Source organism: Nycticebus coucang, chromosome 5 (assembly GCF_027406575.1).
Source record: "Nycticebus coucang isolate mNycCou1 chromosome 5, mNycCou1.pri, whole genome shotgun sequence".
Lineage (NCBI taxonomy): Eukaryota > Metazoa > Chordata > Mammalia > Primates > Lorisidae > Nycticebus > Nycticebus coucang.
This window is the reverse complement of record NC_069784.1, coordinates 94,969,542-94,995,835: the sequence shown is the minus strand read 5'-3', so window position 1 is coordinate 94,995,835 and position 26,294 is coordinate 94,969,542. Positions and strand designations below refer to the sequence as shown.

The window sequence follows — 26,294 nt, the reverse complement described above, 5'->3', positions numbered from 1 at the left end:
GTCCTTTTTGTGGCCTGTTTAGCACCATGTTTCTCATACTTTTTGTTGTTATTGTTGCTGTTTGTTGGTGATTTCACTGTTTAATATGGCACCCAAGGATAGCACTGAAGTTTTGACCAGTTTCCAAGTACAAGAAGGTTCTGATGCGCTTTATGGAGAAAATTCGTATGTTAGATAAGCTTCCTCCAGGAATGAGTTATAGCACTATTGACCATGAGTTCAATGCTTATAAATTAAACAGAAATATATATTTTAAAAGATTATGTACTGTAAGTTGACTAAAATGTAACCACCAGCTCAAAGGAGCTTATCTTGTATTTCCCCTAGAAGTAATGGTTCTGTATTCACTAATTCAGGATTTACTAATTCAGTAATTTACATCAACTTTTATAGAGCATAACTACTGAGAATAATAAAAATCAACTGTATAATTGATATTACCATGTGGATTAGAAAAGTCATTTCATCCAAGAATAAGTACAGGCTGTATGAGAGTAAATATCGGTCTCATGGAATAGAGTGGTAGAGTTTCCTTGGTGCAGAATTCATGCCTAAGTTATTTGACAGTGACTAAGTGACTTCTTTTTCATGCCACAGGGCTCTGTCAGGTTAAACACTGAACACTGTGTCTTATTATTGAGTCAAACATGGAAAAAATTCATATCTTGAAATTTCTTTTGTACAACAACATCAGAGAAGAATCATTTTCATTTAAATGAAACCATTAAATACAATGGTTTGTTTTACTCTACTCTTAATCAAATATTGGCCCCAAAATAATGAACTGTGAATTTCATACCTGAGAATAAAATTCCCCCCAAAGCAATTTTGTATTTACTGAGATGAGAATTCACTTTACAAGTGACTTTTAAAAATACATTCTAGCAAGTGAGATACAGTATATGAAACATATGACTATCAAGTATATCTAAAAATATATCCTTAATAGTAATCAGACATTGTCTTATCAAAATTTGTCTAATACTAACCCAGAATATCTTCTTAATATGATTAGCTGCGTTCACCCTCGCTAAAAACACCTTCACCCTGTTAACCTGTTTCCATTAGCCTTCTGCAAGAAATCCTTTTAATCAAAAGCAACTCTGTATGCCATCCACACTTCCCTTATTTCTGAAGGACACAGACTCTCTTTAAAAGGATTAAAAGTTATGGGGTTTTGATTTACAAGAAGAAGTTAAAAAGGTGAATCTATCTTAGATATGAAACAGCAACTGCACAATATAGTTTAATTTTCTGAAATCTTTAGCTGCTCACTCCCTTTGCAACCCTTTTTCTGTAGTTCATGGATTTCCCTCACCTGTCTAAGCAGACTTCTGTTCAATGATTAAGTCTTCAAAATAATTTCCACTTTTGCTATTCCTATTGAATAGAAATCAGTGGCAAATTCCATTTCAATGTGAAACAAGTCACAGGTCAGGACAAGCAGAAGAGCCTCCACCAAAGCCCTGAGGGCTGAGCTCTGCATTCTCACCGGGGTCCCAGGAAGTGCCCTGGGGATTAGAATCTCAATGCAGAATATTCATAAAGGGATGGACTCCAACATGCCTGTGGAATTTTGCAATTTGCTATCACAAGAGCCCTCTCTGTCTACTATAGTGACAGCCCCACTGCTGCTCAACCTTCTGGCACTCACCAGTGGGAAGGGAGAGGCCTGGGCAAGCCAAACACAAAAGCAGACTTCTCTATTCCTCTTCTCATGAAACAAAAAAAGAGGAAAATGTCCCTTTTCCCCAGAAATTTCTCATAAGCCAAGGTGCTCATGGGGCAGATATAACCAGTGTTCTGAGTAATTTACATAGATTTATATTCTCCACTATTCTTTTTGGGAGGTGATTAATCACTATGGCAACCGCCACATCATAAGACATTTATGCTTACTCAGAAATACTGTGAGTGTGGTATACCTTCTTCCAAAAAAAGGCTGAAAAGAAAATGGAAGTCCCTTGGGTGTGCTGATGTTTTAAGACAATTTGCTACTCTAAAACAATGTAATTTGGAGTGGTTTATAGGGCTACTCTTTTGTTGGAAGGCAGAGAACAAGAAGAGTCTAAATGCAGAATGAGGTATTCACTGAGAAATCCTTTAAGATATAAATACAGTAGAATCTCTGTCAATTGACCACCCAAGGGACTGTAACAAATTGGTCAACATACAGAGATGGTCAACGTTAGGATCTAGGCCCCACTACACTACTGATACATATGTATGGTACATGTCCAGTCTATGAAAATTAGGTCAACTTAAGGCAGTGGTCAATGTAGGGAGGTGATCAACTCTAGAGGTTCTACTGCTTATGAGGCTTGTAAATGCTGACAATGTATGTATGTCCAAGAGACATTACCAGGAGTAAAAAATGAATAAAAGGAATTATCATTAAGATACAAATTCTGTACCCATTTGTGACATATCTCAATAAGCATTAATATTTCACAAGCATCCAAAGTCTGCAGTTTCCAGTTATGAAATCCAAAATTTCATACAGAAATTTTGCAGAAGTCAAACAGGTTTTGAGCTTGGCCTTAGACCTTTCATAAAATCAACAGAAGAAATCTGTTTTGTTATTACTAGTTTTCTGAGCAGCCTTCTGATAAGTCCAGAAGGGAGGCCAGGAAAGGTGAAGGACAGAGCACAGGCCATGGGCAAGTGCTGCCTCCCTGGCCCCGGAACCCCAAAGAGTGCATGTATCTCTTGGATCACAAAAGCTTCCCAAAAATCACATTTGTGGATCACCTCTAAAGGAAAATGAGGCTCAACCTCAAGTTACTTCAAGTTCTGAAAGTCCTACCTGGTCTTTTCAACTCCAGAATACTTCTTATCACTCTTGAAAAGATACAGTTTAGATAGCCCTAGTTATAATACAAAGTAATAAGTGGTTTAGAAATGAAGGATTTAAATGCCTTGGTCATCCCAGAAGAAAAGTCTCAATGTCTGAGACTTAATTTATCTCAGATTTTTCATCTTAGATTCGGGTATGGAATGGTAACTAGTTTGCATACAGACCACGGAGGCTTTAAAAGGTACTTCTTTCCACCTTAGATAACAGGTGCTAAAGCCAAACTTTCTTTTCAAATCTTAGCTCTACTACTTACTTTGTTATCCTAAACTTTGTGTGCTTGGTTACTTTCTCTATCAAACAGAGATAAAAGTAAAAAAAAAAAAAAAAAAGTGAAATGTACATCTTAGGCTATGCCTAATGCTATAACCAAATACCACAGACTGGGTAAGTTATAAAAATAATAGAAATCTATTTCTCACAGTTTTGGAAGCTGCAAAGTCCAAGACTGAGGTAACTGACAGATCTGAAGACTTGTGAGGGCTGCTCTCTGCTCCCAAGATGGTGCCTTCTTGCTGTGTCCTCCCATAGTGGGAGAGCAGAAGGGATAAATGTTGCATCCTCACATAGCAGAAGAGATGGATGGACCTAGCAGTTCTTGGGAGCCTCTTTTTTAAGTGTGTAAGGACAGAATACTCATGACCTAAATATCTCCCAAAGGGCCTCCTCTTAAAATCATCACCTTTGGGTTCAAGTTCCAAAATAAATATTGGAGGGACACAAACATTCAAACCACAGCAAGGTATCAGGCAACAATAGTGAAAAACAAACAAAGGCAGTTCCTTGCCTCTATCTGGAGATACCTCTTCATTCATAGTTTCTCAAAAATGGACAATAATACTTAAGCAATAGTGGCTACAGTACAGACCAATCTTTACATTGGTCTGTACTGTACAGAACAGGGCCAAATACCTCTGTGCCGGCAATTCTAGTCCTCCCCGCTATCTTTACAAATCCAGAGTGAACTACAATGAACTACAAAGAAGCCTGGACATGCTCCTTCCCATCCCATTATCCCCTCCTCACACATAACATCTGCTTGCAAAGTGAAAAAAATGGGTGGGTGATATGAATGAATTGAGAATGGAAAGATTATCAAATGATGTGCCCAGAAAATGACTGAACCAGAAAAGAACGAACATGACCAGTTTTAAGCCATTAGTCAACCATAAGCTTAGAGAGAAATGGGCCACATCCACAGTGAAAATAAGTCAGGCAACTTGCAGAAAACTGTCGGTGGGGCTCACCAAGATGAACTAGCTGCAGTTTTATCATGGCTGAGATTGAGATCTTTAGAGATCAAATATCTGTACACTCTCACTAGCTTTTATTTGGTTTTGTAACAACAGTATAGAGATATACATTAGTATTGTTTTACTTTTTAAAAAAGGAGTAACTTATTTTTTGAAAGACATTACTTTTGCAAAGCTAGCAAGAATAAACAATTCTGATAGAGGCACAATTATAAGCATAACTAAATAAAATTCTTGGCACATTCCAATAAGGCTTGATCATCTTGTAGGATCAAAAAACAACCAAACAGCAAGAATCATTAAGACAGCTAATTTTTACCTACTACTAAACATGGCCAGATGCTCATAATATAACCTCCTAACACCTCTGTAGGGTAAAAACTATTGTAATCTCAAGATGGCAGCTCAGGCTTTGGCACTGCTGAGTGAGGTGGCCAGGCTGCAAGCCTTGCTAGAGGGACAGTGCTGCAGTCTGCGCCACCAGCGAGCTTCACCAGCCTGCAGCAGAGTTGTGCCTTGGTCTGCTTTTCTCCCTGCTCAACAAAAGCCATCAGGAAAAGACAACTGTGTGTATCCATTCTGGAGAGTCTGCTGTAAGCTGTAGTGGCCCAAAACCTCAGGGTTGACCTACAGAGCGGATTAACTCACCCTGATGATTCTGTAAAGACCCTCACTCTTTCCCAGGATAAAAGAATTGCTGAAAATTCTGATGCTGTTAGAGATTCTAAATAATGCTGAATTACTAAAACAAGTTGTTTATTGCATTGGTGGAGAGAATCTATAGCTAAAGTGGCCATCAAATCTCTATCAAAAGAATATAACAAATGCAGGCTGGACTGGGGGCATTATTTGAAAGCAATCTGCTGGATGATTTGTAAAGTGTAATGAAAACAAATGACACTGTTTGATACAGGACATATGAGCTAATGGTAGAGATTTCTTCTGTGTCACCTGAATCTCAGCCTACTGTAGCACAAGTGAATTGGTAACCCAGATGCTGAGAGAATGTACAAAGGATGTACAAAGCCACCTGTACAGAAATCGTGGCATCACTGGCATATACTCATCATGAACAACAGTACCTTGCTCAAGAAGGAGTTATTGACCAGATTTCTAAATAATTGTTGAATTGGATTTAGACCCTTTCTCTAGCTTCTACTTGCCAGTATATTTCACTTTCATGAAACCTCTGAGTTGGAATCTTTAACATAGGAACTACTCCAGAATATGCTTCAACATTTTTCTTCAACACTTCCAAAATTTGAAGATTTATTCCTCCCTCAGGTTCTGTGAAGTTTTCTGGAAAGCTGGCTGTCATGACAGTCCTCAACACATCTGTAAGCATCGTCCTGTCTTTGTGGGAAAAGTCTTTGAAATGACAGAAAGTCAGGACCCCACCATGACTGGTGTAGCAATAGACACTACTGCAATCCTAGGATCCGATGTTGAAGGAAAACAAGTTTTACAGAAAACAGGAACTTGCTTTGAGTTCTTAATCACAAGAATAGGACATCAAGCCAAGAATTCCTCAACAGAGTTAAAAATTAGATATTTAGACATAATTTCATATCTTCTGTACTCACCACCTGAGCAGCAGACTGATGGCCTACTGAGGATGACAGAATATTGCTTTTCCTCCTCAGCTCAGGGCCCCCTAGAGCTTTGCCATGCCATCAATAACCAACCTATCCCTGAACTGCACTGTGCTGCCTTGAAAGTGTTCACAGCCATTGTGAACCATTTCTGGGGCCAGAACTTATGTTTAATAGTCCAGGTTTCAAGTAATATGTACTAGACCAGTCTGTGGAACATGACAAGGCTTCAAAGGATGCCAAAAATAAACTGGTGAAAGCACTTGCCAAATCTAAGACAACTGCAGAAATCTTTGGGAACCCGAATTATTTGAGGCTCAGTACTTACCTAAGTGAAGGTCCATGCTATGTGAAACTTACTTCCACAACAGCAGTGGAAGGAGCTGCATGGTTTCTCCTAGAGTGTGATAGAGAGGACCGTGTTTGAACCAGAATGCCTCCAGAGGCATTTGACTCCATCTCTATTTTACAGGACTCAGAATTATCATGGAAGGTCTAACATAACTTTACCAACATTGTTATATTTCTACATTGAAATACAAAGCGGAACCAGGATTTTGGAATACAGTAAGAACAGACAAACTTGGTTGTAATGGAACCAACACTTTTCAGATTCCTTTGACTGTCTTAATTTTTGCAACATGATGTAAGTTTTTTTTTTTTTCTTGCAGAAAATGTTCATGGACATACAACCTTACTTAAAATCTGCTTCAAATAAAGTAAAGCCAAATAGGTTGCAAAAAAAAAATAATAATCTCCATTTGATAAATGGGGGTACAGAGACTAAAAGGGTAAAGTGAAAGGGCTCAAGTCCAGGCAGCTTGAACCAGAGCCAGTGCCCTTCATTCTGTTCTGCGCTATGCTTCTTCAGAAAATTACCCTAAAAATCTCTCGGAGCACTGCACACAATGGATTATTTCACTCCATTATGGCTCATATTCATTCATTTGCTCAAAAGCACTTACTAAGTGCTCACTGCAACAGAAGTCTGTGCCAGGAGCTATAGGGAGTTACTAAGAGAAATAAGATTGGACGATGCCCCCCATAGCCTGCATTCTAGTACAAAGAGAAGACCAGAATACAAACAACCATATTTCAAGGTAGGCTGCAATCAGCCATCAGAAAGGATGAAGCAATATGAGCTTTAGGTCCAACTATTACCTTCTCTAACACTGTTTTTGCTGTTTAGGCACCTACTGGGAAGCTAATTTATCATTAAGGCTTAGAAAAAGTAGGCTGCCTAGATCCTGTGCTTAGAGGAAAAAACTTAAAAGTCCAAACTTAAATTCTAAATAGTTTAGGGCTTTCCTTTTGAACAGGCCAAGGCACTAAAAACAGTACTCCCAAAAAATGGATTCAGAGAAATTCTACCCATCGAGAAAATGAAAAGTTATCACACTCAGTCCAGGGCAAGAGATACCCACTTGGGAGTTACCTTTCCAAGGAGGTGTCTACCCCTAGCCCATGGGGGGTGGGCTGAGCATGGCAGTGCCCTCCTCACTCTGCCCAGCTGAGTGTGGCTTCCATCATGAAGCCCTGGATCCCAGGCCCCCGAGCCCTAGGTCATGTCAAAGGGAGCTGTATCTCTTGGACCTAGGAATTAGACCAGGAATAAGTACATAATCCAAGCAAGATCAAAGTCAATTTCTGGAATTGGGTTCAGGCTGCAGAAGAGCAAAGCTCTTTTCTATTGCTCTTGTTGAGACAGATGATGTGAGTCCTACCTTCCTCTGCAGAGCCTGTCTACAGAATAAAGCTAAGAGGAAATAAACAGAGCCAAGAGATAGAGTAAAAACCAGAGTCCCAACCTCCTTTTAGCCCCAGGATCCAGTTACCTTGGACTTCCCAAGGGCCTGAAACAATAAATTGCATGTTTGTTTTTCCAAGCATGAGTCAGGTATCTGTCACATGGAGAAAACAATGTGGTACCAACTAATATCAGCTCTATGGAATGCTATGTAAGAGCACAGGCTCAGATCCAAGTAGGTTCAAGCCCCAAAGATGCAACTCTCTATTTGGGTGATTTGGGGGCAATTCAGCAGACCTCTCTGGCTTGTCTTCATCTTTAAAATGGAAATGAAGGTTTAGGAGAATTGCACAAGATAATACAAGCAAAGCACTTGGCAGAGTAACAAGACAATTCCAGGACATCTGAAAGTTATCAATATCATTTTGCCATGACGTTTAATTTTATGTGTTGGCTAAGATATGGTGCACAGTTGTTTGGTTGAACATTAGCCTAGATGTTGCTATAAAGGTATTTTATAGATATGATTAACATTTACAGTCAGTTGACTGTAAACTCTCTCACTTTCCAAATATATTTATGTGCAAATAGATAGTCATAGATTCTATTGGTTCTGCTTACCTGGAGAATCTTCACTGATAAAATCATCATTACTGCCGAGTCATCCCCAACCCCTCTGCAGTACTGGTCAGACAGGAACCATAATGGCAGACCATGTACAGTTTGCTGAAGTGAACAAATATGCTTGACTTCCAAAACTATTCTCTAAGAAGCAAGATATATCCAAGCTGTCTTCATCAAAGACTTAAGTCTGGCATTTGTAGTGGAACATATGAACACAGAGCATCGATGGCTTACACTTTACCAATCTCTGGCATAAATCTAATCTATGATTAGAACTTTATTGTCATGAATTGTCCTCATATCAAGATTGAGTACATAGGATTCATGCTTCTCCATTTTTGTGATGCTTTACTAAGAATAATGTCTTCCACTTCCATCCAGGTTAATACGAAGGATGTAATCATGACAATTAAGTTTATGGGGGGGGGGGAAGCAGAAAGAGGGATGGAGGGAGGAGGGTGGGGCCTTAGTGTGTGTCACACTTTATGGGGGCAAGACATGATTGCAAGAGGGACTTTACCTAACAATTGCAATCAGTGTAACTGGCTTATTGTACCCTCAATGAATCCCCAACAATAAAAAAAAAAAAAAAGAACTTTATTCTGGGAAATAACAATTCCAGAGGCTTAGTTTTCATCTCAGAATTAGTACCATATTGTTTTCTGGAAGACCCATTTTGTCCAAGCCATTAAGTTACTATGTTTTCAATTGATTTGGAGGGGAGCTGTTTGTTTTTAAGCAATGCACAAAGAAAACTAATCGGCCCTTCCGTAACTAATAAGTATTGACATCTAAAATCATAAGCCAAGGCTGTATGAACAGAAATTGATTCAGACTGAGGAAACTGAAAGCGACCCATTATCTCCAGGGACGCAGGGAACATTCCTCCAAGTGCAGCAGGAAGCAGTATCTACCTGCCATCTCCTTTCTCTGTCCTCATTCTGTAAACTGCATTTCTATAATCACTCTTGTTTATTGCCTATTTACTATGGTGCCAGGTTCAGAGCCAAGCACTTCATATATTTTTTTCTTAATTATACTTTACCAGCATTCCCTTTTCTACTCAGAGAACACTCACAAAAAGCAGCATGTTTCTGGAATGGAAACCATGAAAGATACATATTTTGGATGAAATGGGTGTGTAAGGAAACCCTGCCAAATGCCTCTTAAAGGCTCCAACACCTGCTGACTAAAAATAACTGTTTCACTGCTTAAGGAAAGGATCTGTTTTTTTTTTTTCCAAACTTTGGCTTGAAAAATCTATCTCCATGAATCAGTTCATCAGCTATTGATTAGCTTCTCTAATTAGCTTTTCTAATGGCTGCAATGGAAAATACAAGGCTGCTTTGTAGAGAGCAAATGGAGGGAGCCTGACCCAGCATGTGCCTATGCTGTAAGCAGAAATTGTCACCCCACAACTCAAAGCTTGGGAGAAGCGTATCAATCCCTTCATTATTCCTTCTTTCATTCAGCAAATGTTTGCTGTGTACAATAATATCTACCATCTGGCAGGGACTATTCTCTATGAAGAGAAAAATAGACAGAAGTCTTAAAGAAGTACACCTGCTTTCATCAGCTCCCAGGTGTGACTCTGAAGGATGTTCTCTCTGCAGAGAAGTCACAGGTCTTTTGGAACAACCCAGGAACAGGGCTCCTTCTCTTCCTGACCTGGGAGGTCAATATCCCCTCTCTTCTCTTCTCCTTGGCCAAAAATAAGCACACCTTCTATTTATCCTTTTTTATCCCAATTTCTACTTCTTCCAGGTGAAAGAATTTTTAGAAATTTGTTGCCTGCATAATAATTATAAGTCCTAGTCTCAAAGAAAAAAATGATAGCATCATAGTTATACCTGCCTTATGATTTTCATGAGACTTTCAAATCCCAGACTAGGAAGGAACTCAGAAAGAAGCTCTTTCTCTGCCTTCATTCATGTGCCTCTTCCTGATATACGTATTAAACTAAATATTAATAATTATAATGGCTAATATGTTTCTGGCATGGTGTCAAGAGCTATAAATATATCATTTTCTTTAATCTTTCTCAATGTCCCTACAAAGTAAGTGTTCTTACCATAATTTCACAGATGATAAAGCCAAAGCTCAGACAGTTTAGATAATTTTCCTGAAGTCTTGAGGTTAGTACACCAAATGAAATCAAATGTTGACCACCGTCCACCCTGACTCACCTTCCTCATATGTAGTAATTATAATCAAAACCCATGGTTTCAGAAAGGAGGGGTTTAAGAGTTCATCTTTACTTTCCATTCCTCTCCTGCAACTGGCTTCTAGCTGGACTTTTTACAACCAATCCTGTTGCACTCAAATTCACTTTATACTGAAATCAGCCAGATCTTATGAACATGTAAACCCGTCATGTTACCATTCTGTTCAGAGTCTTCAATGCTGCTCAGTGCTCTTAAGATAAAACACGCAACCTAACAAGCTTCCAAATCTTGTGTGATCATGCCCTTGTGTAACCCTCTAGCCTCTGACATCTCTCAGTCTCATATGTGGCTGTAACCATCTGAACTCGTTTTATTTCCCAGTATGTGCCATGCTCTCACCCACTCACTGGCATCTGATAGGTTGTTTCCTCTGGGAAACACTGTTCCCCATATCCCCTACTCCCCCCCATACACAGATACACAAACACACACATGCCTACCTTTGTTCTGGCTCTGTCTTCCTCTTTCTCTGGTTGTCCGCTTAGCTCTCCTATGCTCAGATGCCTCCCCATCCCCTTATACTGGGTGCTCCCATAATATTCCATTATACTGTGCGAGAACTTTCATATCACAATGCAGGTTCAGAATAAATGCTTATCAAACAAATGATGAAATGACTGTGGAGGTAGGGGGAGCCTTTCACCCAGCACGCCAATCTCCTCCCAAATTTGCCTAATTCAGACCAACTTAGGACTATCACAGGTGCCACAGTTTGATATGGATATCCATGACATTCACCAGTCACAAGATCCCATTCTTTCTATCCTTGGTGGACACATCTTAGGCAGACCAATCCTTCATATCACAGACTGGAGCAAACCTTCCCTTGCTCTTCCTTGGCAGATGTACCCAGACTGAAAAAAATGAAAAGGCCCTGAATGGTATTCAAAGGCCATCTGTTTCAGGGCAAAGTGAAAGAAATGTGTATCAGTCAGGGGTGCTTTCAACTGCAAGTTAAAAAAATTCCAACTCAACCTGGCTAAAAGAGGCTTATCCCATACCTGTGAAAGTCCAGTGACTGTGCAAGCTCCAAGCATGTGGCACTGCAGGAAGTTACACAATAATATCCTAAAGGACCCGGGCACTTTTCTTCTCTTCACTCCTCTGTCCTTAGCATCAGCCTAAGGCTGATTTTCTTCATGGTCACAAGGTGGATGCCCACAGGAGCTGGAGCAAGATGGCTGCTTCCTTTATTAAATCCAGCAAGAGAAAGAGACATCCCTTCCCTCACCATCAAATGCAAGTCCATCTTCTTCAATGTGGCTGAATCAACCTAGAACCTTGCTCACTCCAGGATCAACAACAATCTCCAAGCCCTGTAGTCCAGGAAAATTCCATGAACAAACTGGCTGAAGAAAAAACACACACAACTTAACAAGCTTCCAAAGCCCTGGGATAGGGCTTACTCTCTAGGATAAAATGAATGCACTAAATGAGGGAAGCAATGCAAAACTTTAGACAAAAACTCTTATGCAAGTGATAGAAAGGAAAGAACACACCTATTTCCATCCAACACAATTACGCTGTTCCCTTTCTGAAATGGATCCTGAAGATGTCACATGTAAATACTCTATGTGCCTTCTGAATGTGTGGTTGTATTTCTTATTGCTGATGCTAGCTTCTCTTCTAGTTAATCATCTTCTTCTGTAGCCATGTTTATGTTGAGTCAGCATTTAATGTTTGGAGCCTTATTGCTTCCAGCAGCTAGAGAAACTGTTTCACTCGACCCGCACAGAGGCGCTACAAATGATATCAAGAATGCAAGCCAAATGACTTCATTACTCTTTTTTATGTAGACAGATCTTTGATAATATTATAAAGCAAGCTTCCATTACTTTACCCTGGATAAGACACCCTGCTTTAGTGAAGCAACAAATACCAGACAGAGGAAAAGCAAGGCTGTCATAGTTAGCAATCCTCTGCCACTGCTCTGCTCCTCGGGGTATCCTACTGGTGTTTTCTGGAGCAGGAATTTAAAAGGCGAGTAGGTTATCTGACACTTTAAAAACTATGCATATATGTCAATTTGTAGTCTATCCCAGTATAGAAAACCTGTCAAGTTAAACTGAACCCTTGTGCAGGGTTTACCTAAATAGACTGAATTATTTGGTAATTTCTTGATCAGAGCTCCAATTTAGCACACAGAACCTTTAGCTACTAAACTCACGCTGCATGGGTTGTGTGCCTCCAGGACACATGTACATATGAATGACTGCTGAAATGACTGGGCTGTGCTCTTACTCTGAAGGACCAACACATGAAGAAAGAAGGCTAGACATATGCTTCAGAACAAACTTCATCCGATTTGTCAGAAGGACTTCTGACTGTAGTGTCATGTATTATCACAGATTTTAAGAACTGGAGGGGATTTGGAGACTATGCATTTCAGATAACTTGTCAAAATCTCATACTTTTCACACAGACATGTCCTCAGATATTTATTGATCCATATGCCTCTGAGAATCTTCTGGTGAGATGATGCTTGATCCCACTGTTGGAGGGTCCAAGACATACTCTTCAACAATGGCAAGGTGGATTTCTGGAGCTTTCCTGCGCCTGTGCGTTCTTCTCCCCTGGCCCAGAATCTTAGAGTTCCCTAATGGAACAATTTCCTCCACTATAAAACTCCAGCCAGAACTTCCCTATGCCCCGGGTTCCAAAGATGCCTTGAAGTAATGTTCCCATGCTTCCCTGTGGCTGATTTCAGCTCTTAAAAGGAAAGCGATGTACTGGTTACTAAAATAATAATTGATTAGCTAGATTAAAATATATTAATACTTAAGAGCAGGAACCTAACCTCACCATCTCCTAATCATGCTTAGGACTAAGCTTTCTTTAAAGTAGACGCACAAAGTATATACGTCTAATATTGTTAAATTTTCCCACAGTGATGCATATAATGAAGAAATTCAACTCAAATTAATTTCTAACTGGTAGAAATTGTTTAGGAAAGTATTTCTGAGTAGGAATAAGAAATGATATTTTCCCTTCCCCTTGCTTACTTTGAGCTAGGACTTCTAACTAACATATCTCTTAGGTGTTTGTTTCTTTCTTTCTTTTGGGACAGAGTCTCACTATGTTGCCCTCCGTAGAGTGCTGCGGCATCATAGCTCACAGCAACCTCAAACTCTTGGGCTTAAGGGAGTCTCTTGCCTCAGCCTCCCAAGCAGTTGGGACTACAGGTGCCTGCCATAACACCTGGCTATTTTTTCTTGCAGTTGTTTAGCTGGCCCAGGCAGGGTTCGAACCCACCACCTTCAGTGTACATGGCTGGCACCATAACCACTGTGCTATGGGTGCCAGGCCCATTCTCTTAGTTTTCCTTTCCCAGCCCACCACAAGCACATCATTAATTCATTAAGTGAGTATTATTTTATCTCATCCAACAACGCTTTGTGGAGAAGTATATCAGGATGTGCATTTTTTTTTTTTTTTTGCAGTTTTTGGCTTGGGTTGGGTTTGAACCTGCTACCTTCGTATATGGGGCTGGCACCCTACTACTTTGAACCACAGGCACCGCCCCAAATTTTTGTTTTTTTAGGGACGAGAGGTGCACTGTAGCCTGTTTCCCTGCTTGTCCATTAAGAGCTAAAAGAGAAAAGAATCCCTGTCTTTCTAAATCCAATGAACTGCTTTCTAGCTATAATAAAGGAAAATAGGAGATGACAATTTAGCTAAGACATCTTCTTCTTTTGTCTTAATTCATGAACCCATAGACTAACAAATTGCAAACCCAATACCCTGGGTTCATTCTACCTATGTTCCCCTTTCCATACTTTTCATAATCACTGTTCTCTGACAAATTAATATCCAAAATGAGAAATTTGATACCTGTTACTATAAATGCTTTAAATGGTGCTTTTCTTCTGTCATTGTGGAAGGCATTCTCTTAGGCTGCAATTAACTGTGGGGCCAAGGAAGTAATAAGCAGGGTTTCTTCATGGAAATAAATGAGTCCATTTATGAGCATTAGAGTTGCAATTGATCGATTTTCTAATACCAGCACAAGCAAGCACCTCATTGCCTCGACCTCTTTAGGCTTGGGAGCACCCTGCTTTCACTAGGGAAAATTAATCCAAAAAGTATGTCTCCCATTAGAGAAATAAATGGAAAACATCACGGAAAGGAGGAAACATTTTTATTAAAGCATTAAAGCATTAAAATCACACAAACTGTTCAAGACAGAAGAAGTCAAAGGGTAGAAGCCAAGTCACCATACACACTGCCACCTAGAACAGAATGTGTTGTAATGAAAGTGTAAAGGGCTCGGAGAAGTGGAGCATAATCCTATGGGGTGGTTGATCTACAAGTGCGTTCACACTTTCTGTGAACGTGAGGAGCTATAGCTAGCTCCTAGGTGATCGCTTGAGCCCAAGAGCTTGAGGTTGCTGTGAGCTGCGATGCCATGGCACTCTACCAAGGGTGGCATAGTGAGACTCGGTCTCAAAACAAACACAAAAATATTTTAAATATTTTTAAAACATTTAAAAAATAAAGCATTCTTCTCGAACCAACTCAGACCTCTCTGTCCATCCCAAAAAACATGGTAATGAAATTTGGGGGCTATCATCAAAGAAGGAAGACAAATCACTCCAATGGAAAACTGTCCTCTAGACCATATCTGTGCATATCTGTGTATGTGACAATGAAAAACAGAGCAAGACGGAGACAGTCACATAGATGGATAAAGACATGTTGCAGATAATACCTAATATGCATGATTTGGGAAATAATACATATAACATATACATATTTCCATAATATTTAAATATATGAATACGGCGGCGCCTGTGGCTCAGTCGGTAAGGCACCGGCCCCATATACCGAGGGTGGTGGGTTCAAACCCAGCCCCGGCCAAACTGCAACCAAAAAATAGCTGGGCGTTGTGGCGGGTGCCTGTAGTCCCAGCTACTCGGGAGGCTGAGGCAAGAGAATCGCTTAAGCCCAGGAGTTGGAGGTTGCTGTGAGCTGTGTGAGGCCACGGCACTCTACCAAGGGCCATAAAGTGAGACTCTGTCTCTACAAAAAAAAAAATAAATATATGAATACATTGTCCCATAAATTATTCAGAAAGAAAAAACAGGAGATGAAGAAAAGGTCAAAATACCTTTGATGATCTTCATTTGCCCATCTTACCTGGGAACTTGTATTTGCAGAAATAAGAATTTATGACAAAATCTAGAGGCAGCATTCATAGGGGTGACTGGGGGACACTTTGGTTACCTAATCTCTTCATCAGCAGGTAGGGTCAGTAGCAGTAAACACCTCATCATTGTAAATACTGTACTGGGTCCCTGTTATGCAAACACAACTTCAAGACAAGTTGCCTGGCCCAGCTTCCCCCAACTGGTGTCCCAATCCCTTCTACCTAGCAATGCTGGAACGATCCCAGAATAAAATAAACAGAACATAAATTTCACTCAAGAAATAACTGGATGGTGGTCAGTTTTGTTTGGTTGGTTTCGGTGATGGTTCAGGCTTACTCTGCAAGCCTAAAAACCAACTTGCACTAATTCCCAGGACAGATTACCTCCTTTTAGATGGGCTTGAACACCAATTAACCAAAGCCTGGCAGTTGTGAAGGAAAAATAGTTAATTATACAAAGCTGCAGGGGTCTTTGCTAGCTCTCTCTGACTCCACGCCCTCCAGAACAATCATTCCGCCTTCCCCTCCCCTGCCCTGCACACAGTGCTCGCCCACCCCCTAATTGCAGTCACCCCACCCAGGGTCTTCCGCAGATCCTCCCAGCCCTGCATGTTCCAGGCGGTCTGTGCGGTTGTCTGTGGAGGACAGAGCACCTCTGAGAGCACACTGTTTCTCGGGCCTGCAGCAAGATCCAGATAAGGACAGAGACTCCAGCCAGCCCGGGAACCTAGCATCACAAAGAGCTCCTCTGATCCCGCTGGCATCTGGGCTTCCCCTCATTAGCACATTAAAGCGGCTCTGTCCCTTCCCTCTGAGCCGCTCTGTCCATCCGCTGCCCCGCCTCTATGGAGCCTTTTAGGCCCACGCTTCTTTTGAAACCTCCCCAGTTCAAAAGGCACGAACGCTTTCCTGAAGCCTGTCACTCTGCTTAACAAACCACAGGTACCCTGAAGCTCCATCAGTCTGAGAGACACAATTAGACAGGAGAACATATGCCTTATGCCAAATTAGTCTTCCCAAGAAGAGGCTTTCTTGAACAAAAAACACACACACAAAATTAAATATATCTAGCTTGAAAAAAAAATGAACACATTGAGTAAACAGACCGGTGGCTTGCTCACAGTTCGGCGGGTTTCAGTCCAGACTGACTGATGAAGCTTATGAGAAAAACAACCACACCAGAGCAGTGACCAGGTAGCAAAGTCCACCGCACGCTGAGGGGGCCGACAGCATTTATTACAGGCCTGCTGACAGCGCCAGGTTGCCAAAACTCAGGCGTTCCTTTTAATTTTGTGACCAGGATAATAATTGCATACTGCTAGGCAGTTTTCCAAGCTTTCTCCCAGATGTTATTTCATTTAAAAGCCCCAAACATCCAATGAGAAATGAAGAATTAGGATTATTTCAACTGGTGTACAAGTGAGAAGATGGAAGACCCCCAAAGTTAAGACACTGGCCTGAGAAAGAAAACACATTCCATTCTTACAGGGACACCATCCCTCAAGTGGCCCAGGCACAGAATCTCTAGGTGACCCCTAAGTAAAGTCTCTTAATCCCCCCATATCTCTCTCTGTCTCTCACACCCTGCTCCCAAATAGAATTGGCATCTCTCTCTCTCTCTCACACCCTGCTCCCAAATAGAATTGGCAGCCCAGTCTAACTAAGCTCCTTCAAATATGCCTTGCCCCAGTATTTTCACTTCTCATTTGATGGGTTCTGGTTTCCTGGGCCCAGATCTGCTTCTGCGTTAACTCTTTTCAAGGCAGATTAGACATAGTAGCAGCTTCTTCCTACCTATCACACCTCCTACCACAGCCCCACGGCAAATGTCAAATTTACACATAACATTTCTTTAGTGTGTTTCCTTTCTGACTCTTCAAGATGATTATTTCCCACTTCTCTCTGTACAAACATCCTCCATCCTCCCCTCGCCACCGAGAGCCTTCATTCACAACAGATCGCCTTGCCTCGGTCGGAGGACAAGCCACCAGAAAGGAATTGTCTTTTATTGCCACCACCAAATCTGCCGCATTATCCTCTATACTCACATGTTTGGCCTCCCCGTCCTGTGCTATGGACAGTGTCCTGCCTCCTGTCCTAGATCAACCCCTCCACTCCCTGCTTCAGATCCCACCCTCTGAGCCTTCTCGAGGCTTCCATTGTTCCTTCATCTCACCTCCCTCACACTCATTTTTTCCTCTCCACTTTATCACTCCCATTAGTACACGGATCTATTGTATTATCTCCTCCATTAAGACTCTCTTCACTCTGCTCCTTCTTAGGGCAAAACTTCTCAGAAGTCATACGGCTTACTGGCATCACCTGAGGACCGAACAATGTTGCAAAATAACAGTTGATTCACAATTCACTGCAGATAATACTTTTGTAAAATTTAATAAAAATCAATTATGAGAAAAATTAAGTGGCAAAACACAAAAACTTACCAAAATACAAGACCCAGTTTTTTTATAATAGAACAAAAGACATAAAAGTGCTCTGTCAAACTGCTATGGATATTTCTAAATGCTTACTCTTGACTTCTGTTCTTTACACAGTCTGTGGCTCAGTACAGGTCCACGGACCATGCTCTCAGTACCTGGCTGCTGTCCCCCCAGGGGCCCTTTTGGCCCTGGCGAGAAAAATCTCTTCTCTTTTGTAGCTTTTAAATAATCTTTCAACATACAAGTATTGAATACCCACTATGTTCTAGGAACTATTGGGTACCTTCCCCAGAAGTACCCAAATTCCTCTCCTTGACCTAGTCCACTTTCTGTACAGCTCAGAACACTTCCCTCACCTTCCTCACTGCCTCTCCCCACTTCAGACTCTCATCTCCTTTCCTCTGAATGACTGCAACTGCTTCCAAACAGACCCCCAGACTCCGGTTCCTTCCCTCTTCTTCTGTCATATAGATTTTGCCCAGAATATCATGTCCAGGAACATCCCTGATCATGTCATTTCTCTACTCAATAACCTACAAGAATAGTAGCCCACAGAATGAAGTCCAGCAATTTACTGGAGCATCCTAAGGCTTTTCATTATCTCCCTACATGTTACAACCCTAGTTTTACTTCACTCTACTTCACTTTCTATCTACACACGGCGCCTGTGGCTCAGTCGGTAAGGCACCGGCCCCATATACCGAGGGTGGCGGGTTCAAACCCGGCCCCAGCTGAACTGCAGCCAAAAAATAGCCGGGCGTTGTGGCGGGCACCTGTAGTCCCAGCTACTCAGGAGACTGAGGCAAGAGAATCGCTTAAGCCCAGGAGTTAGAGGTTGCTGTGAGCTGTGTGATGCCACGGCACTCTACCGAGGGCCATAAAGTGAGACTCTGTCTCTAAAAAATATATATATATATTGTCAAACTGGACACTTATGCCTCCCCCAGATCTCTCACTTCCTTATGTGATTCATCCTTTCTCCCCTCCCCCTTCCCACACATGTTCCTATCCTAACCATCTTTCAATGCCAAGGGCAAATGCAATCCCCATCTCTCCTACCCCATCTCTAGCTAGCATGGACTCTCCTTCCTCTGTGGTCTTATAAAAGTAGTTAGCTATGTGAACACACAAATTTGTTTCACCAAAAGGATAATAAAACCAACTTTTGTGATTAGGAGGATAAAACATGTAATGTTTTGTGATATAAAATTTATGTTTTATAACGTAAAATTAAAGAATTTAAACTATGTCTAAATGCTCATTTTAACTTAAACACCTGCATGAAGTTGTCACATCATGAAGTAGCCAGTCCTACTAACTCATCCTCCTCTTTGTGTCATATTTTAAAGCTCTTCTATCTGCAGTGCACAAACAGGTGCCCCAACCCCCCCAAAAAAAAAGTTGCCTATGCACTGTCAGCACATTAATAATTTCAGAAAACTCTATTTTCTTGAGCTATCTGACAACAACCTTGATAGAGTCACCCTGAACAGTAGGACTGGATTCAAATCTGTTCTTGTTTTTCTAACTCTCTAAAGTTAGATGAACATCAGTGGTTAGTCCTAAAATTATTGTAAAGGCCCCAGTGAAACAAACTCAATTGTCTTCATCAAGAAAGGTCTGCTGTTCTCTCTGTACACCTCAGAGAGTTCATTATGAATTTGGTCTTTTTAAGCATTTTTCCTAAAAGTGAACCAGCTAATTTAGCCAGATTTTTTGTTGCATCAGCTTACAAAGATCATTTTTGAGAGGAATTAATGTTATCTTTATTTCTACATTAATTAAACTACCTCCTGGATGGGTTATATTGAAAGGGTAATAACACAATCTCCACCAGTGGCACCAAGGTCACACCAACTTGTGGCTATCTGGTTCACCAGTAACCCAACAGTAGCCAACATACAGCAGGTACTTAACAAATACTTGTTGAATAAAAGAATGACTGGAAGAATGAATCAATGAATGAGGGAGAGAGACCTGTCTTATTTGACAGATCAGAGTATTGTATGCTTTCTCAGAGACAGGGACAGGTACAAATTGCAGCCCTGTCACTCTAAATCTAGATATAATTAGTATGATTTTGTCTTTAAAAGCTATTAAGTGTTCATTCAGTTGTAGACAATTTTCCTGATTAATTTGTTTAAAATGAAATGCAGTAGAAATTGGTGGCTTGTAATCTCTGAACTTGCAAAATGATCTTAAAGGTATTTTTTTTTAACCATCACACAGTCACATAGATAAATATTCTCGAGAGAAGGTTTAGACTTTAAATTCAAAAGAAAACAGTAATTGAAAAAATTCAAAAGTACACTCAAACAAATTACATTCATGTTGCCACTGAGGTATGACTTTTTAAAGAAAATATTTTCTAAAGCATATTGATTTGTATTTTTCTTCTTGACATTTCCTGTGAATCTTTTTCCTATCTATTGTACATGTAAGTAGGCCAAAGTGTCAGAACAAGAAGATGAATATGGATTGCACATTGAATAGCTTATTAACAATATTCCAGTATCTAGACATGTGTAAGTCTCCAGGTAGGCACTATGTACACAATTTAGATAATAGATTACAACATTTCATTCTAAGTAGTGATCCTATGTCACCTTCCCCAGTTAGATTTTGAGGGCCTTCTCTCCAAAAATAATGTTTTGCCATATATATGTCTTCCAGAATAGGGTTTATCACACAGTAATTATTTAAGAACAAATGAATATTTATTTGTATATGTTCATGCTACAGTCAAGAAACACGTCAAATATTTACAGATTTTTTTCCATGAGTCCACTAAAGTCTGACTCCCTAGGCATACCTCTTCAGAAGGATAATCAAGAATTAATGTGTTTGAACAATGCACAGTGAATGCTCATTGGCTGGAACGTAAATAAATGGACAAGCTAAACTAAAATCCAGTGATGGTACTTTCACATTCTGTGTTCGGCTTTTATGAGTAATGGCAACTAAATAATAAATCATCTTTTGCATTGAGTAACTTTAGAACTATATGGGCAGACAGCACGATTTCCTATGTCATCTACATCTATAGATGTTTATAGTAAAAATAGACCGATTATGACAGCGTTAAGGCCCTGAAGGATTTTGAGAAAGTAAAAGATCAATAAAAAAATTCCATTAAAAATGTCTATTACACATTAATTATTTCAAAATGTATCGTCTTTATGAGAGATAAATCAAATATTTTTTAATATAAACGTTAGTTTCTCCAACTCTGTGCATAAACGAAAATATACTGGATGATCTTTTATTTTTATAATTGTCTCCTTTCAGTGAAATATAAATGCATCCTTTACTGCTGATCTTCTTTTCATTTTGACATATGTTAGAAGGAGCAGCTTGAGGAAAAGCCTCACCATCAATTTCTTAAGGGAAACCTTCTTACTTGATAAGAAGAATTATCTAAATTATAATGCATGTTTTCACCAATTGTATCTAAAAGACCAAGCATATCCCTGTTCCTTGAGAGCCAGTCACAATCTTCTATCCACCTTATTGAACGACTCTGGAAGGGTATTATACATATTGCCCAATTTTACAGAGTAACTTTCCCACTTGCACATTGATTTCATGTAACTTTCCTTCTAGCTCTCCTATGTATCATCCTTAATGCTATTAGGTTTACAACTCAAAAAAGTTTCAGAAATTTTAAAATTAATAAAATAAATCTAAATGTAAGTTGGCAATCAGTTCTAAATCTAATAAATAGATGAGTCACTAGTACTTCCATTCTAATGATTAAATATCCCCACAACAAAAAACAAAAAGGCAGAGATGTCTTTATAACTTTATGTCTTATTGTGAAGAAAGTAGATTAAAACCAGAAATTCATGGTTATTTTTGTTATGGACTGAAAGTAATATTCAAGTGGGAAAAGATAAACCATGCATATGCAAAACACAAAACAAGCTATTACTTGTTTCTCAAAAACATTTTATTAAGAAAGCTGGAGGAGCTGTGATATGCAGATCAGTATTTACTTCTCTATGTTCCTAAAAATCTACCTGATCGGCAGTCATTGTGACAGGGACATCTCTGTTACCCTTGAAATACTCTATTCTTGTCATATCTTGCTTGCTTGTAGCAGGGGGGAAATACTATTCCAGGCTAGAAAATAAGTAAAGAAGAGTTTGCCATAATATTTTCCTTGTTTGAATCAATACATTATATTGATCAATTATATTGATACATTATATTGCATCTTTAGAAGTTAAAGAAGTAGGAATTACTCCAGCAACCAAATCATCTTGTATTTTTTGTGCTCCATTGCTAAAACAATTTTAAGTAGGGGAGAGGAAAGCATGCAACACATCCCATTAATTGGTTTTAAAAAAAAAAATTATCTACCACCTCCTTTTTCACCAAAGTCTTGGAGACAATTATATTCTAATCTAATTGCTTCCATTAGAAAGGAACTAGTCAGTGAGACGCTCCTATTGTCATGTACAAAGTGGGGCAATCCAACTCTGCAAGCCTGTAAAGTGAGGGGAGAAGAAATGAAGCGATAGGAAGGAAATAAAATGATGCAGGATAGCGTAAGGCAGGTTTTTATTAAGGTAACACTACATTTCATTGTAAGTTTCTTGAGAAGAGGCACCTTTAATTATTAATCAGTGCTTCCTTCTTTAACTCTCCCTAGGTAGTCAGGATATAGATAGCACATGCTTTCACATTTCTTCCTCTGGGTTGGCAGGTAGCTGTTGCTATACTCTGTGACCTACAGCTGGCAGTTCACCAGGCTTGCCTTGCTCACAGTCTAAAACACTCCTCATCCCACTGCACCAACCTGTCTCTCAGCACTGCCCCTCTAGCCCAATGGGATGCTGACCACTGACCGACGTGCAACTCCCCATCCCCAGCAAGCTCCCAGCAATAGAATGCAGCTAACTGTATTTGCATGCCAAAAGTTGGAAGCATGTTTCTTATACCGGCTCCTAGCTTCTAGATTTGGAACTACTTTCTGCAAAGTGCTAAGATGCTACATGACAGGGACAGAGGAAAGGAAATTATTGAAGACAGTGAGTGGAATAGGGCAATGCCAGGCAAGTCTTAAGGAAGGAGGGAGAGGAACAGAAAGAGGGAAAAGAGAAGACAAAAGGGAACAGATCCTGAGTTTTTAAAAAATAAACAAAGATGCTTATGATTGACGCTAATGGGCCTGCCCATTACTAGCTAGTCCAACACTCAGTGAGTCCAAACCAGAGGGGAGCCACACCTAAGCTCTGCCCAGAATCTCTAAAATCCCATTCTTACTTTTACTTAAAGCTAAATTACACTCCCCTATCACTATTAATGCTCTCTTTTATTGACATAATCATGGCACAAAAGCCAACTCCATCAGCATGCTAAAGAAATTACACCATGGGTGGCACCTGTGCCTCAAGGAGTAAGGTGCTAGCCCCATATACCAGGGGTGGCGGGTTCAAGCCCAGCCCCGACCAAAACTGCAAAAAAAAAAAAAAAAAAAAAAAAAAGAAAGAAAGAAAAGAAAAGAAAAAAAGAAATCACGCCACGGAGGTATTAAATTTATTCAGATTTTTTAAATCTCCTTACTAAAAATGTACTTTCTCAAAAGAAATGTCTTCTTATCCTTTAAGGATAAGGGAAAGCCAGCTATTCAATGCAAAACTATGATATTGAAAATTCTGGAAAACTTTGAAAGACAAATAAATAATTGTTTTAGTTTAAGTCTTAAAGCCATAACCCTAAGGTTCCACTCACACATGTACCTGAGATGAAACATCAGTGACCCAACTTAGGAATAGCACAACTCATATCACAAATCACAGAAAACATGTTAATATACAAAATTCTACCCATAAAGTACCATGACTTCACCATATTTGCCTGTGCTGCTGCCACAAACTCAGACTTGTTAAACAACAAAAAAATGAGTTGAATTGGTGTAGAGCTTTATACTTTTCCAACTATTTTCTTCAATATCATCTAATTCTCAAAATCATGGTAGGGGAAGTAAGAAAAGTACTATTCTTAAACATATTTTATAAATAAAGAAACTCAAACAAGAGGAAATGAATGGTTCTGCTGCAAACCCTGTGCAAGCTATGGAAGGAGAGGCATGATGACAACCAGAGTCCCTCACTCGGACCTCAGCAGTCCTGCTGTTCTGGTCCCTAAGTGTCAGATGCATATATCAAGAAAGATCCTGCATGGAAACAATAATAACTTATAATTAAGCAAAGACAAATGAACTATTGTGCCACTTTTTGCTGGTTTGATGAGAATAAATTAATAATTAAAAATATATTCTGCTTAAAAATGTAAACAATGTCAAGGCATTTGCAGTTAAAAAAAAGAAAAAGAAAAAGAAACCCCACAGGTATTCACGAAGAATAAGAAACCCATAAAATATGTACAGAGCCAGCTTCTTCCTGATTTATTCTGCTCTTTGCCTTTTAAGTGCAATATTTTGGAAGGTGTTTATTTCAAGCTACAAATCAAAAGATTTGACTTTCTCCATTACCAACTCACGTCTCTCTTCAGAGGGAATTTCCCCTTGTTTGATAGTAAATGGAAACATATGTAAGTACTCACAAGTTAAATTCACGTCAAGTCATCATCACAGGGGTTCTTGAATGGTTTGGGATTTGGTATAACTAAATTAAACCATACTCCCCCAATTAAGAGTATTTTTCAAGCTTCTCTTTCTGTACACATTTTGTGCTCCCACTAGAGCTTAACGCCCGAGACAGCTCAACGTGAATCCTCGGGGAATCTCTGCCACCCCAAACGGTGCCACGCAGAAACCTGTACGAACACAGCGACCAGAAGAGTTGCCCTTTCAGATGGTCGAAAACCACCCAAGCACCCGAATAAAACCACACAAAACCCAGTCCCCGCGTGATTTCCCGATGTGTCAGCCCATCAAACATTTCAAGTTACTGAAGTAGAAAAAGTCCCTTTCACGTTTCGGTTGAGTCAGGGACCGATGGGCCCCCGTTTCCCGTTCACGCGGGTCCTGGACCTAAACCGCCCGGTGCTTCGTTGTCCACTACGCAGATTCCAGCGATGGAGCGCGGCGGTTGGCGGCGCCGCCTCCGGCTCTCGCTCGGAACGAGTGGCGGCTGCTTCTCACACCCTTCCCGCAACATTCTCACTTTGTGTGGGTCTGTTCCAGGCCTCTCCCCTCCTCTCCCAGGCGCCCAGAGTCGGCGCCACCACTGGAACGTCAGGGGAGAGATGTGGGTTCTCCTCCCTCCCTCCAGGGCTGTCGCCGGACCCCATCCCCCGGAGAGGGGTCACAGTCCCGCCGGCGGGGCGGGGCGGGCGACCGCGCGAGGCCGAGGACTTCCGCGCCATCTCCGCAGCCCCCCGCCTCCCGCCGCCGCCCCGACCGTGTCCCCGCGTCCCCTCCGGCCCCTGAGCGCAGAACCGGGGTAGGAGCGCGAAGGGAAAGTGAGGCGACACGCGTGTGCGAGGGTGTGAGCGCGGACACACGCAGGGCAGCTAGGGACGGAAATCCCCGCCTCTCCCCCAACTCCCTCCTCGGACCCGCCGCGGCCCCGCACTCCAGGGCTCCCTGCGCCGGGACAAAGCTGCTGCGGCCGGCCTCTCCGGAGCGCGGAGGCGTCCCATCTCCCGGTCTCCCCTGGCGGCGACCCAGTCCCAGAGGACCTCCGGGCGGCCCCAGGGACGCAGGGGACCCCGGCCGGCGCCCGCAACCCCTGCGCTCCCACCCTCGCCGGGCGCCGCCGCTCACCTGTTCAGCACTTTGCGGATCCGCTGGCGCACACCAACCCGGGAGGAGGCGGACAGGCTCCCGCCGCCGCCGCTGCCCTCGGCCGGCAGGTTCTCGATGGTGGTCACCACATGGTTCGGCTGGGCTGGGGGCGGCGGCGGCTGCAGGGGCTGCTGCTGCTGCGGCGGCTCGGGGGGGATCATCGCGGCGGAGTCGGAGGCTCGGCGGCGATCAAAACGCAGCCAGGCGCATCGTGCGCCGGCTACGGGCCCGGGAACGCGCAGGGGACCCGGCCGGGCGGCCGTGGCCCAGGAGGCGGTGCTGCCTACTAAGCGGCGAGGTGGGGAGCCACCCGCGGCTACGGCCGCCGCCGCCCAGCGGGCCACTCACTCCGCGCCAGTCCAGGCGCGCGCACCCCAGCTCCTTTGCCGCCGCCGCCTCCGGCCCTGGCTCTTCCGGAGCCGCGTCCCCAAGTCCTGGCACGCCCCACAAAGTGGCTGCGAAGGGTGTCGCGCGGGGGCGCGGAGCTGCCGGCCGGCTTGGGGGAACCCTGCAGAGAGCGAGGATGGAGCTCCAGGCTTCGCCTTCTCTCTCCGTCCAGGTCTTGTCGGGCGAGCGGCGACAGTTGTGCTGGCGACGCCTCAGCCTGTCCCCAGCTCTCTCGGAAAGCTGCCGTCTGTGTCTCACGGAGTGAAAGA

At 41.7% G+C, this 26,294-nt stretch overlaps 1 protein-coding gene and 1 pseudogene across 1 annotated transcript in view; one reads left to right on the top strand and one right to left on the bottom strand.

Moving 5' to 3' along the window:
- The window catches only part of SLC35F1 (solute carrier family 35 member F1), a 446,439-nt gene extending 420,529 nt beyond the window's left edge, over window positions 1-25,910 (bottom strand). The window contains exon 1 of the mRNA XM_053591164.1: window positions 25,618-25,910. Coding sequence (XP_053447139.1) covers window positions 25,618-25,799 — 182 coding nt within the window. The 5' untranslated portion in view covers window positions 25,800-25,910. The remainder of the gene's footprint in view (window positions 1-25,617) is intronic.
- LOC128586436 (26S proteasome non-ATPase regulatory subunit 5-like) lies at window positions 4,505-6,126 on the top strand (annotated as a pseudogene).
- Window positions 25,911-26,294: the final 384 nt, after the last annotated feature.